At 43.2% G+C, this 14,459-nt stretch overlaps 1 protein-coding gene across 6 annotated transcripts in view; it reads right to left on the reverse strand.

The window, feature by feature from the left end:
- The window catches only part of P4HA3 (prolyl 4-hydroxylase subunit alpha 3), a 77,887-nt gene that overhangs the window by 5,339 nt on the left and 58,089 nt on the right, over nt 1-14,459 (reverse strand). For 2 of the 6 annotated variants that reach the window (XM_060400016.1, XM_060400018.1), the window contains 3 exons: nt 11,832-11,900; nt 10,413-10,509; nt 8,805-9,420 (listed from right to left, as the gene is read on the reverse strand). In XM_060400016.1, the coding sequence (XP_060255999.1) occupies nt 9,350-9,420; nt 10,413-10,509; nt 11,832-11,900 (237 nt within the window). In that variant the 3' untranslated portion in view covers nt 8,805-9,349. Of the gene's footprint in view, nt 1-8,804; nt 9,421-10,412; nt 10,510-11,831; nt 11,901-14,459 lie in introns of those variants that run through there. The other 4 variants (XM_027979531.2, XM_027979532.3, XM_042232757.2 and 1 more) reach the window with 3 other exon arrangements.

Raw genomic sequence — 14,459 nt, forward strand, 5'->3', positions numbered from 1 at the left:
ACACATTGCTGGAGTCTTAGCAGGTGTTGGAGCTAGGCTGCCTAAATTAGAACCTAAGGCCCATCCCTTGCTGGATGTATCAGATAGCTAAGTACTTTCCTCTCTTTGTGCTTTGGTTTCCTCATCTGAAAAATAGAGGTCAACAGTATTTACCCCATAGGGTCTTGAGGACTACACAAGTTAATATGGGTTAACTCTCTCAGTAACTGACATAGGGTAAGCACCTAATAAATAGTTCCTATCATGTCACTCCCAAGACCTTCTTTACTCGGAGTGGCCTGTGGTCAGCAGCATTAAGTATCATCTGGAAGCTTGTTCAAGATTGTGTCCTTATTGAGTCAGTACGGATCTACACTCCAAGAAGCACATTATTCTGAGAAATTCTGGTTTGGATGTTCACTAAATATATCTGAGTAAAGCATGAGCTCCCTGGCAGAGAAGAAAAGTCCCTGTGTTCTGTGCGCTTCCACCAAGCCCTTCTTGGGGAGGGAGGGGCCTACCAAGGTCTCTTTGCTGGCCTGTTTGCACTCTGTCCACAGGGGGGCAGCATGGTCAAATGTGTGTTTTTCAGGGACACAGCCAATTTTGTTCACCAGATTAAGTCATAATAGTTATCAAAGTTGAGCAGCTATTTGACTTTTCACACAACTATTTAATCCTCATGACAACCCTATGAGGTAGGTGATGTCATTTGACAGGCAGGCATTAGGTCCAAATTCATATAGCTCAGAAGACGTGTCAGAATTTAAACTTAGGGTTTTTTCCTCTTTACACTGCCTCCTGGACAATATAGGTGACCCTGGGCAGAGGTCATTTTGGTACAGATACCTGGCAAGAGGATGATGACCAGGCTTGATGGATGGAAAGTAAGAAACATTCACTTAACTTTATATTAGATACTCTGCTGCTGCTACTGCTAAGTCACTTCAGTCCTGTCCGACTCTGTTCAACCCCATGGACTGCAGCCTACCAGGCTCCTCCGTCCATGGGATTTTCCAGGCAAGAGTACTGGAGTGGGATGCCATTGCCTTCTCCTAGTTACATCTTAATCTTCTGAATCCTTGTGAAGTATGGGCATTATTCTCAATTTATCTTTTTTTTTAAAGTTCACATAAATTATCATTTTTTTAATTTAAGTATATTATTTTTTTAAGTTGATTTACAATGTGTTAGTTTCAGGTGTAGAACAAAGTGGTTTAGTTATATATGTGTGTTCTTTTTTCAGATTCTTTTCCATTACAGGTTATTATAAGATATTGAATATAGTTCCCTGTGGTATGAAATAAGTCATTGTTGTTTACTTTATTTGTATATATTTTGTGTACACATTAATCCCAAACTCCTAATTTACCCCTCTCCCAACCTTTCCCTTTTGGAAACCATAAATTTGTTTTTGAAGTCTGTGAGTCTCTGTTTTTTAAATAAATTCATTTGTATCATTTTTTTAGATTCCATATAGAAGTGTTATCATATGATATTTGTCTTTTTCTGTCTCAATATAATCTCTAGGTCCATTCATGTTGCTGGAGATGGCATTATTTCATTCTTTTTATGGCTAAGTAGTATTCCATTGTGTATACATACACACACACACATATCATATATACACACACACACCAAATCTTTATCCATTGATCTGTTGATGGACATTTAGGTTGCTTCCATTTCTCAGCTACAGTAAATAGTGCTGTGGTGAACACTGGGGTGCCTGTGTCTTTCAAATTAAGAGTTCTCATCTTCTCCAGATACATGCTCAGGAGTGGAATCGCTGGATCATATGACAACTCTGTTTTTAGTTTTTTAAGGAACTTCCAGACTGTCTTCCATAGCAGCTGCACCAATTTACGTTCCTACCAGCAGTGTAGGAGGGCTCCCTTTTCCAGCATTTCACACCCTTTCCAGCATTTATTATTTGTAGACTTTTTGATGATGGCCATTCTGACTGGTGTGAAGTGATGCTTCACTGTAGTTTTGATCTGTATTTCTTGACTAGTTAGTAATGGTGAACATTTTTTCATGTGCCTATTGGCCCATCTACATGTCTCTTTGGAGAACTATTTAGATTTTCTGCCCATTTTTGGATTGGGTTATTTTGATACTGAGCTATATGAGTTGTCTGTATATTTTGGAAATTAATTCCTTGTCGTTCACATCATTTGCAAATATTTTCTCCCATTCTGTAGGTTTTCCTTTCATTTTGTTTACACTGTACTTTGCTGTGCAAAAGCTTTTAAGTTTAATTAGGTCCCATTTGTTTATTTTTGCTTTTATTTCCATCACTTTAGGCAACAGATCCAAAACAAATCACTGTGATTATATGTCAAAGAGTGTTCTATGTTTTCCTTCAGAGATTTTTATAGTATCTAGTCTTTTTTCTTAATGATTTTGTTATTTTTGTGCTGAATCTTCATTGCTTCTAGTTGTGGAGAGCAGGGGCTACTCTCGAGTTGCAATGCATGGGCTTCTCATTACAGTAGCATCTCCTGTTGTGGAGCACAGGCTCAGTAGTTGTGGTACATGGGCTTAGTTGCTCCACAGTATATGGAATCTTCCCAGACCAGGGATTGAACTTGAATCTCCTGTGTTGGCAGGTGGATTCTTTACCACTGAGCCACCAGGGAAGTCCAGTATCTGGTCTTATATTTAGGTCTTTAATCCATTCTGAGTTTATTTTATTAGGTCTTTAATCCATTTTAAGATGTTAGAGAATGTTCTAATTTCAGTCTTTTCCATGTAGCTATCCAGTTTTTCCCCAATTTGAAGGCAAAGAAACTGAATTTCAGAGATGTAAAATGACTTGCCCACAGACATGGCTAGGAGGTGGCAGGATCTTTGAGCATTGCACTATCTCCTAGTAGAGAAGAGACCATTCATATGTTCAGATAATGTATTTTTTTTTTAAATTGAAGGGTAATTGCTTTATAGTATTGTGTTGGTTTCCACATAATATACTCTTTAAGGAGCACCTACTATGTGCTGGATATAGCATCCTTGTGAAGCCTACAGATCAGCACTCCAAACTCAGGAAGAGAATAAAGGAGACCCTTGGACCCTTTGAATGAAGTATTTCCACAAAGCCAGAAGGAACATATTTGCGTCAAACCAGAGGACAATCTGTCAGACACATACACTAAAGAATGTCCAAGGAGAACTTCCTGAAAGAAGAAGGTGGGCAAATAGGGCAGACACAGATCTAATGTTGGGGGCCAGAATCTTGTGATTGAGAAGACTCAAAGGGCTGAGGAGAGTTGGGCACGACTTCTTGTTATCCTCTTCTAAAGCTGCTATTACAAACATTTATTTGCTGACTAAGCAAACCTGAGCAGTTGCTCTGTGCCAAGCTTCCAGTTGACTCTGGAGACAGAGATAAATAATGAGGCCTTTCAAATGAGCTCATAGTCTAGAAAGACCATTATCGAAACAGTGACCACACTGTACAAAGGGAAGGGGACAACTAAACCTCTTTGGAAACAGGCAAGGGATAGTTTCACAAAGTAGGTAGCATGTGAGTTGAGCTTTGAAGCATCATTACAAGGTGGAGGTGGAGAAGGGAAGTACACTGTAGGGCTAGCAGGCAGCATGCACAAGCCCACCAAGGTCAGTCTGACATGGCTGGTAGATGAGTATGATCAGTGTGGCTGGAGTAAAAGCTGTGACAGGAGACGCTGGAGGAGGCAGGATATAAAGGCCTATAGTGGCAAGATGGCGAGTTGCCAGACACTAAGGAGAGTCACTCTGGTACCTGTGGAACTGGACTGCAGGCACTGGACTAGATAGCAGTACAGAGGCAGTGGTAGTCTAGGTAAAAGGCAAAAGTATTCTGAACTAGGTAAGTGCTGCAGGGATGAGGGGAGGAGAAAGGCTCGATATTTTAGAGGTGGAATGGATAAAACAAACAGATTTGGACAGTGAGGTGCCAAGGACCCTTAAGTTGGATTCAAGGGCCTGTGTCATCAAAACTGGAGCTGGGGAATTAAGAGGGTCATGACTTTTAACAAGAGGAAAGTAAGAAGAGAATCTACAGCAGGAGTTGAGAAAGCAAACAGCAGTCATACCCTTTACTGCAGGGACAGTGTTTTGTTTGTAATCTTCAAGCCAACTCTTCTGCCCCAGCTGGCTGCCCCATCAGTGGCCAGAGTCAACACATTCTCAGTCTGGGTCCAGGGCTCAGAAAGTTATGTAAACTCAAGAGGCTCCCATATTCCTAGAGCTGGCTTCCTCTCCCAGCAGTTTGCTAGAAACCCAGCCTGTAGCCAGGCGAAACCTCGGAACCTGAGACTAGCCAACTGGCTGGCCATATAGGTGGATGGAGGAAACAGTTAACTGGGTAGTTAACTGAGCAATACAAGGAGAGAGGTTTTTTTCCCCCCTGATAATCAATGTTTCAGTTTTTCACCACTGAGTATGTTAGATGTGGGTTTGTCATATATGGCCTTTACTATGTTGAGGTAGGTTCCTTCTTTGCCCACTTTCTGGAGAGTTTTTATCATAAACGGATGTTTAATTTTATCAAAAGCTTTTTCTGCGTCTATTGAGATGATCATATAATTTTTATTCAATTTGTTAATGTGGTATATCACACTGATGTGTGGATGTTGAAGAATCCTTGCATCCCTGAGATAAATCCGACTGGATCATACTGTATGATCCTTTTTACTGGAGTCAGTCTGCTAGCATTTCAGTGAGGACTTCTGCATCTACATCAGTGATACTGGCTTGTAATTTTCTCTCTGTTTTGTGATATCTTTGTCTGGTTTTGGTATCATAGTGATGGTGGCCTCATAGAATGAGCTTGGAAGTGTTCCTTCCTCTGCAGTTTTTTTTGGAATTGTTTCAGAAGGATAAGTGTTAACTCTTTAAATGTTTGGTAGAATTTGCCTGTGAAGGCATCTGGTGCTGGACTTGTTCGTTGCTGCGTGTGTACTGCATGTGTGCTAAGTCACTTCAGTCCTGTCTGACCCTAGGGACTGTAGCCCACCAGGCTCCTCTGTCCCCATGGGATTCTCCAGGCAACAATACTGGAGTGGGTTGCTGTGCTCTTCTTCAGGGGATCTTCCTGACCTGGGGATCAAACCCATGTCTCTTAATGTTTCCTGCACTGGCAGGCGGGCTCTTTCCCACTGGTGCCACCTGGGAGTTCTGTTGGGAGTTTTACACTGATTAGTTTCAGTTCGGTCGCTCAGTCGTGTCTGACTCTTTGCGACCCCATGAATTGACTCTTTGCGACCCCAGGAACTGCAACACGCCAGGCTTCCCTGTCCATCACCAACTCCCAGAGTTCACCCAAACTCATGTCTGAGTCGGTGATGCCATCCAGCCATCTCATCCTCTGTCGTCCCCTTTTCCTCCTGCCCCCAATCCCTCCCAGCATCAGAGTCTTTTCCAGTGAGTCAACTCTTCGCATCAGGTGGCCAAAGTATTGGAGTTTCAGCTTTAGCATCAGTCCTTCCAAAGAACACCCAGGACTGATTTCCTTTAGAACGAACTGGTTGGATCTCCTTGCAGTCCAAGGGACTCTCAAGAGTCTTCTCCAACACCACAGTTCAAAAGCATCAATTCTTCAGCGCTCAGCTTTCTTCATAGTCCAACTCTCACATCCATACATGACCAATTACGGAAAAACCGTAATTGACTAGACGGACCTTTGTTGGCAAAGTAACATCTCTGCTTTTGAATACGCTATCTAGATTGGTCATAACTTTCCTTCCAAGGAGTAAGCGTCTTTTAATTTCATGGCTGCAGTCACCATCTGCAGTGATTTTGGAGCCCCCAAAAATAAAGTCTGACACTGTTTCCACTGTTTCCCCATCTATTTCCCATGAAATGATGGGACCAGATGCCATGATCTTCATTTTCTGAATGTTGAGCTTTAAGCCAACTTTTTCACTCTCTTTTTCACTTTCATCAGAGGCTTTTGAGTTCCTCTTCACTTTCTGCCTTAAGGGTGGTGTCATCTGCATATCTGAGGTGATTGATATTTCTCCCGGCAATCTTGATTCCAGCTTGTGCTTCTTCCAGCCCAGCATTTCTCATGATGTTCTCTGCATATAAGTTAAATAAGCAAGGTGACAATATACAGCCTTGACATACTCCTTTTCCTATTTGGAACCAGTCTGTTCCATGTCCAGTTCTAACTGTTGCTTCCTGACCTGCTTACAGGTTTCTCAACAGGCAGGTCAGATGGTCTGGTATTCCCATCTCTTTCAGAATTTTCCACAGTTTGTTGTGATCCACACAGTCAAAGGCTTTGGCATAGTCAATAAAACAGAAATAGATGTTTTTCTGGACCTCTCTTCCTTTTTCCATGATCCAGTGGATGTTCGCAATTTGACCTCTGGTTCCTCTGCCTTTCCTAAAACCAACTTGAGCGTCTGGAAGTTCACGGTTCACGTATTGCTGAAGCCTGGCTTGGAGAATTTTGTTTAAGTACTGGTAAATAGGAATTGGTAATTCATATTTTCTATTTCTTTCTAGTCCATAGATGCACTTAAAGATTATCATACTAAGTAAAGTAAGCTAGACAAAGAGAGACAAATATCTCATGATACTGCTTATATGTGGAACCTAAAAAAATGATACAAAAGAACTTATTTACAAACCAGAAACAGACTCACAGACATAGAAAACAAGCTTATGGTCACCAGAGGGGAAAAGGGCGGGGGGTAAATTAGGAGTCTGTGGCTAACATATACACACTACTATAGATAAAACAGATCACCAACACGGACCTACCGTGCAGCACAGGGAGCTATAGTTAATATCCTGTAACAGTGTATAAGGGAAAAGAATCTGAATCCCTGACACATATGTCACTGAATCACTTCACTGTATACCTGAAACTATACTTCAATTGAAAATTTTTTTCATTGCTATAAAAAATTTTTTATTGGAATATAGTTGCTTTACAGTGTTGTGTGAATTTTTAAAAGAAATTTTGAAAAAGAGATCTTTGGGGAGACACCTGTATTTTGAATACTGCCTCTGCCACTTTATAGCTATGTAACCTCAGGCAAGTTACATATTCTCTGCCTCAGTTTCCCTCATCTATAAAGTGGAGATAATAGTACCTGTTCATTGTGAGGCTTGAAGGAGGCAAGTACACCTACCTCAGTTCTTAGCACAGTGCCTGGCCAAGAGTACGTGGTTAGTATGTTACTACTGACAATGTTAACAGTCATTAACGTAAATAATCTTCCCTGGAGCAAGTCTTGTGAGGATACAGTTGCAACACCAGGAGCCCAGTTTGGAGAGAAAGCTGTTAGAAAAATGGCCGAAGAACAGTGCAAGAAAGAAAAGCAAAATTATAAACAAGCTATGCACCAAGCCATGGTCAGTCCTATTTAGAAATAGCTACCTACATACTAAGCATTGTTGGGACCCCACAGCTGCACCCTTTTCTCTAAACTCCCCTCACCAGCCTGAAGACAGATGCTCCAAAAGGAACTCAGTTGTCTGAAATTCCCTCGAGAGTTTTACCAACCAAGGAAAACTGCACAGGAGACGAGACCACAAGTGGACACCACGCCCAGACAATCACTATCGTATCTCCCATCTGTGGGCCCTTTCTAAGGACTATTCATTGTTCCTAAAAATCTAAGCGGCTTACTTCCCCTCTTTCCTTTCTCTCTTAAGACAGTACTTCATTCTGAGTTCTAAGCCACCTCAGGAAATTACTCATTTTCCCTTGGGTATCTCCCATGTATACATGATATATACATGTTAATAAACTTCTTTATGTTCCTCCTGTTAATGTCTTTTACTATAGAGGTTTCAGAACTCAGAGCTCCTAAGAATTCAGAAGGGGAGGGGGAAAGTGTTTTTGCTCACTTATGTGACAGTAATTTAGTAAGAGGGCGTCCAGAGTCCTGATGCACTCAGCAGAACTACTGGTGACAGGTGCTCACAGAGGCTGTGCTGGATCCCGGATATCAGCACACCAGGACCTTTTCCTCGGGGCCCACGGAGCTCTGGGAGGCAGAAATCCTGGTGTGTGTGGTACAGGGAGGGGGCAGAGGCAGCACAGCCTCTAAGCATCTAGCCTTTTACTTGTGTGGCTTCTCTGTGAGCACAACACACACCCTCATCTCCTGTTGAGGAAATAGCCACGTTGCCTAGAATGTTCATTTTGCACAAGTGCTCAAATATCAGTCACTCATCACTGCAGCCTTAGCTCATGCCAGTCCTGCTGGGAAGTGCTGCTCCTCATTAGACTCTGCCTATAAGAATCCTACCCGTCCTCCAAAGCATAGCTCAAAGGAGGCCTTCTTACTCATTTATCCAAAAATATTTGCTGAATGCCTACTTATTTGAAACAGACCTTTTTCTGGGGGGTATACCAAGAGGTATAAGGAGTGCAAGCAGCTAGGCAAATAAACAAATACTGAAAAATGGAGTGAGGCATTTACAAAGCAGAGAGGGATCTTAAAGCACTCACCATGCAGAGCAGGCAACTGACCACAATTAAATGAATAAAGTAACTTTGAGAAAAGTGTTAGGAAGAAAATAAAGTTGGCCTATGTGAACAAAATGGCTAGAAGGATGGGTGTCAAAGAAGTTCTCTCTGAAGCGACACTGATTCAAGAGTGGAATGATGAGGAGGGCTCAGCCCCGGTGGCAGCAGTGAGTGCAAAGACCTGAAGAGTGGGACCAATGTCGGTTTTAAGAAATAGAATGCATCTGGAATGCACTGAGTGGGGAGTGGTGGGAGATGAGCCAAGATGAGATTATACATAAATAAAACATTCTGCTCTGCTGTTTTCAGAACATAAGAATGTTCATGGTTGTGAAAAATGATCTGTAAACACTTTTTATGACTATTAAAACATTTTAATGGCTGTATTTAAAAATCATATTTTTTAAAAAAGTTACTGTCTGCTATGAAAAAGTCATCACATGAGGTACACTCCTGATACAGAGACACCCCCTGCTCAGCCTTCAGCAGGAGTCAGTGGGCAGAAGGGCACGTGGGAGTCAGGCGTCGGCTGCAGGGGCCTCACTGCCACTCTGGGCCCCTGTGGTCAAGGCTCAAGTGGCGAAGGCCCCACCGACCAAACCCTGGAGACTGTTGATAGGCCCTGTTTCCAAAAGAGAGTCTGAGCTCCAGAAACTTCTCTCTCCAGCCTTCGGGCCCCCTCCTTTGTCTTGGTCATTCTGCTGTGAGTCATGGCTTGAGGAGAAACAATGTCCCTGCTAGAGACCACTTCCTTGTCTCCCATTTGCAAGGAACAGACAGTGCTGACAAGGGCCTCCTCCAGAAGCTTGCTCCCCTTTCTACTCTCTTACCCTAGCTTTTTACTTCCGGCTTCTTTGGAAAGCCGAAGGCCTCCTCCAGCTCCTCTCTGCCAACACTTTAGTCTTCAGGTCTTGAGCTGCAGGGTCTGCGGAATTCCTGTCCGTACTCGTGTATCCACTTGTTGGCCACTGAGGGAGAACGGGGAGGCAGAGGAGCAGGCTCAGCAGATCAGACAGAGGCGATACTCACAGGGCCATGAAATTCCATACCCCTGGGGACTCGCTTGCCTCACCTTGGTCCCAGGCCTGTCACAGACTACAAGATGTTGCTTCCAGTAGCAATAAAGAGCAAGAAGGGCAGTGGTCCCTGGAAAAAATCCCCACAGGTCCTATCTACTAGAGACTTAATTTTCAAACCCATGGGTACTGTGGTCATTTCCCCTTCATGTAGCTCCTGAAAGCCCCTCCTCCCACAGGGTACCATTTCAGGGTAGTGAGAGAAAAGGCATGGACCCTCCCTGGTCAGGTCCACCTCAGCACAAGAGTCCCTCTTCTACTGTTTCTGTCTTAAGAGCTAAGTTCTCGTGGACACATGTATGATGTGCGTGTGTCCCTTACTTATCTTTCTTTGACCTCTCCTTATGGGAAAGCACCTGATGGTTTTCTCCTTGGAACAGAGGAGTGGGACTTTGCACTGATTCTTCTTTAGCTGTCCTGAGGAATCAGGCCTGTCTGGTCAGGCCAGTCAACTTTTACTGACACTGGCTATAGGACAGAAGCCTCCCCTTTATGGGTTCCTAAGGTACTGGTGGCCACTAGCCCAGAATCTGATCACCTCAGTATAATGTGACATTGCTATGAAGCTTTTTTTCCCCTAATTTTGCTATTTTCCATTTAATTTTTTTAAAGTTAATTTGTTGTTTTTTCATTTTTATTCAGTTCAAGAAATTTTCTTCTTTATTTCTTTTTGCCACACAGTATGTGGGATCTTAGTTCCCAGACCAGGGATCAAATCCAGGGCCCCTGCAATGGAAGCTCAGAGTTTTAACCACTGGGCCACCAGGGAAGTCCCTGTTACGAAGCTTTTGGAATGACAGGCTATGTTATGTTCTATCCAACCCCGATTTCACTTTCCCCTGAACCCCTCACCCCTTTCCCATGCCCAGAAAGGCAGGCCTTACCCCATTTATCTCCTACCAGGACAGGGCAGGCAGCATGAAGTGTGTCACCATCCCCTTCACCACTCCTGTGCAGGTTCCACCAAAATAGAGCTGCATTCTGAAAGAAGCAGACCCCGCCCCAGGCAAGGTCAGCCCAGAGTCTCAGTGCTAGGGAAGCACCTGACTGAGGACAAATGCATACATGTCATTAACCAAGAAAACCGTCCATGCAGATGGGGGCAAGGAATACATAAAATGGCACAAAATGGTAGACAAGTTGCCATTGACTCATTCACTGATGCCTTACTGACAGGGCCCTGCCCTTCTCCAGACCCTGTGGATGCAGAGACAAATCATGATCAATTCTGCTCTCAGGGAGCTCATAGTCTCGTGGGAGAGAGACATAAAAACAAACCAGGAGGAGACTGACAGGTGTCAGGGGAAAGGGGAGCACAGGGTGTCACGGGATCACTGAGGCCAGGCACTCAACAAAAAGCACAAGGGGGAGCAAAATATTCCTCACACAACTAAGAACTTCATTCTGATGCTTAGCCTTTCTTAGGCACTTCCTAATAACACCCCCAGGAAGCAGGCATCATTGTCATTTCCACCTTAGCAGAAAGGAAGTTGAGGCTTAGGGGCTTTAAATAATGTAACTAAGGAGGATCAATGTCAGAACTCAAACCCAAGTGTTCTGACTCCAAATCTTCTATTCTTTCTACCTCTTATACTCAGATTTCTCTCCTATACACTTACTTTATCCCTGGCCAAACCGCTGAATTTTGCTAAACACCCGGCATTTACTTATTGAATGCTTAGGATGTGCTGGGCACTGTGCTAAGTGCTAGAAGGCACGATCTCAATTATTTGTCTTCATTTCATTCCTGAAGTAATTAAGGGCTGTCATCCCTGATTGACTGATTGATTGCTCTGAAATTTGGGGGAGATACTCATTCATTAAGTAAACCTCTTACCACATTGGCCCTCCTTTAATGCCTTGCTTGACTTTTTAGCTCTTCTTGCAGTATATTCCATTACTGCCTGTTAACCTCTCGGTGAGCTCCTGGAGGCAAGGACTATGACCTTTCCTCTGTACTCTGAGTGCCTCTAGTCCCCAGTATTTACTGAAAGAATGATTGAAGGGACCAGTTGTTGCTGAGATTCTGAAGAGGAATAAAAGATTTCTCACCTTTGAGGAGTTCTACTGTAATAGGAAGGCATCTACTTGTAATACAAGTGTAAATAAAATTTAAATAAATAGAGATACAAGTAAATGCAGTAGTCAAGAAAACTGAGGAACTATCTTTGATTCTGGAAATCAAGAAAGACCTCTCTTTTGGCCCCTCCCAGGACAGGCGTGCAAGCACAGACAGCACGAAAGTTGAGGTGTTAGTTTGAACAATCCTAAAAATCACCCGTTGGCATCAGACCCACACTTACCTTGACCACAGGAACGCTGAAGTTGCCGTAGATGAAGGCTGTGGCTCCTCCGGCTTCCACCGAGCTCAACTACAAGGCCAGAGGGAAAGCCAGAGCTGAAGTAGCCCGACTGCCTTACTCTGCTCCCTGTGACATATGATGTCATTTCTGCATAAATTTCCCTGCTGTGTGCCCCTCTTTCGACTCTAGGAGCAATACTTATGGAAAGACAATCACCCAATTTAGGAATGAAGACAGCCTACTCAGTGGCATCAGTGTTTGCCTGCATGGCCACGAGAGGACAACGTTTAGAAATCCCCCCTTTCTTTACCCTTCCAGCTAACATCCTTATCCTTCCAGCTAACATCCTTATTGAGGGTTACCATGAGTAGGTCCAAACTTTGAGACCCTCAGGAAGAAATTTAGTTTATATCACAGCCCAAGACACACAGACATGTCCCTAAGTTTCATAGAACATTCTTACTACATGAGATACTGTCTGTTATTTTCCATTTTATTTTATTCTCTTCTAGTTCAGATTTCTTAAATGCTGACCAGATCCACTAAATTGATTTCACAGCCTAGTAATGCATCATGACCAATGGCTTACAGAACACTTGCTGTTTTGAAAGCTGGGCTTCATAGGAACTACTGATTGCCCCTTTGGTGTCTTATGTCTTACCCAGATCACTCAGACCCTCTCCAGGTAACCTCAGCTAAAGAGCTTCACCACTGGTATATTCTAGAATTATAGATATGTTTACTTAATTTGAAGAGTTTTTTACTGATTTTCAAAGAATACACAACCTAAACACTTTGAAAAATACTGGAAAATACTTTAAAATACTTTATATTATTCATCATCTTACCATTCAGGAAAAAAAAAACCACTTTATAATAGTTGACATTTATTGAGCAATGACCGTATGTTAGGCATCATACTAAGTCCTTATTCCTCACAACAAATATATCATCCTTAGATAGGACTGCTGTTATTCACAGTCTAGGGATAAGGAAGCCAAGTCTCAGAGAGACTGAGTGGTTTACAAAAGGTCACATAACTCCAAGCCAGGACTGGAGCTGAGCCAATGCTATCTGACTACAAAGACCCTGCTGGTAACCACTATACGGCACTCTTGCACACTACCTGTGTTGTCATAGCACAGTGGGGTGGAAGGACTCAAACAACAGATTGAAGAGAATTGGATCAGTGTGCAGAGAGGCTCCAGAGCAGGGCATGGATTGTGAGCTTGGTGGAGGGCAGGGAAATCTTCCCTCTGTAAACCTTCCACTGCTTTGTACTGGGACTGATCTTATATCCAGTCTGAGCAGAAAATCACTAACCTGATTTCAACTCAATCCTCTACTTCTTAAAGATTATTTTCCCCCTATAATATTATTCTTATATTCTCCACAAACCTTATCTCTTGTCTTCAGAAATGTTTATGATGGTCTTAACCCTAATCTGAAGATGAAAGAACTGGGAATAAGCTATCGTTTCCTAGGTCCCACAGTCCCTTTCATGGAATCCTATACTTGCTTTCTAGGATAGAACGATAAAAATATACTGTATGAAACTTCACAGAGAGATATCCCCTCACCTGACTTCATCAGGTCCTCCTGACAGCCCTGTGAGGAGGTGCAGAGCAAGAAAACAAGCTCAGAGACTTGTGAGTTGTGCTGAGGCCATATGTTAAGTGGCAGAACCTGAATCAGGCCAACTGACTCCAAATCCAAACACATGCCATTCCACTGTGTATCAGAGGCTTAAAATCCAAACACAGACACACTTGCATTTGCCATTTAAAACTGCTGGACTCCTGCATCTGTGCTATCCTTACCATGGTAACCAGGCCTCTGTAGTCAGGGAGTCAGCTGCAGAAGACACTAGGGGGATAAAGAACAGAGAGATTGTGGCCCCTGGACGTCTGTGACCTCCCATGCCAGCTTGAGTCATCAACCAGAGATGCACTAGCTGCTGATCCAAGCCATGTGCCCTGCCCGGAGAGCTGACATCAGCCATCCCTCCTCCTGATCAGAATGTTCAGAATGACCACAAGAGGCCAGACACCACTGGCAGTGGCAGCTTTCCAGTTTTGCAGAAAGTGAAAACCGAGCCATGTGAAAAAAGCCACGTTGGGATTGCCAGCAATAAGACTATAGAGTGCTGGCGTCTGTCCTTTCTTGGCTGCACCGTGGAGACCAGATACAGGGCTAAGGAAAGGGGGGGTGCTAGGCTGGGGTGTCTGCTACTTTAACGAGCCTGAAACCAGGCCCTCATCCTAGGCCGTAATGTAGAGCATTTATATTTAACATTATAATACACCTCTTATGCTTTAAAGGACAGATGACTGATATTATGACTTGTCCAAAGAGAAGGAGGCAAAACCACATGATCTGACAGGAAGAGGACCGGTGAGATAATAAAGACCGGGTCCAAATTCGATAGGGTCAGATCAGAAACTAGGAGAAGAGGCCAATTTACTGTTTTAAGGGGGTGTAATGTAGAGTTAACTGAAGACTTTATAAGGAGATAAGAAAATTTTCATTACATATGAGAAAGCCACACTTACTGAATTTCTCTGTAGGCATCTCTGTTCTTCCTTCTCATAATCTCAGCTGCTTCATTTCTCTCCTCTCTTACCCTCA

The sequence above is a fragment of the Ovis aries genome, chromosome 15, assembly GCF_016772045.2.
Source record: "Ovis aries strain OAR_USU_Benz2616 breed Rambouillet chromosome 15, ARS-UI_Ramb_v3.0, whole genome shotgun sequence".
Lineage (NCBI taxonomy): Eukaryota > Metazoa > Chordata > Mammalia > Artiodactyla > Bovidae > Ovis > Ovis aries.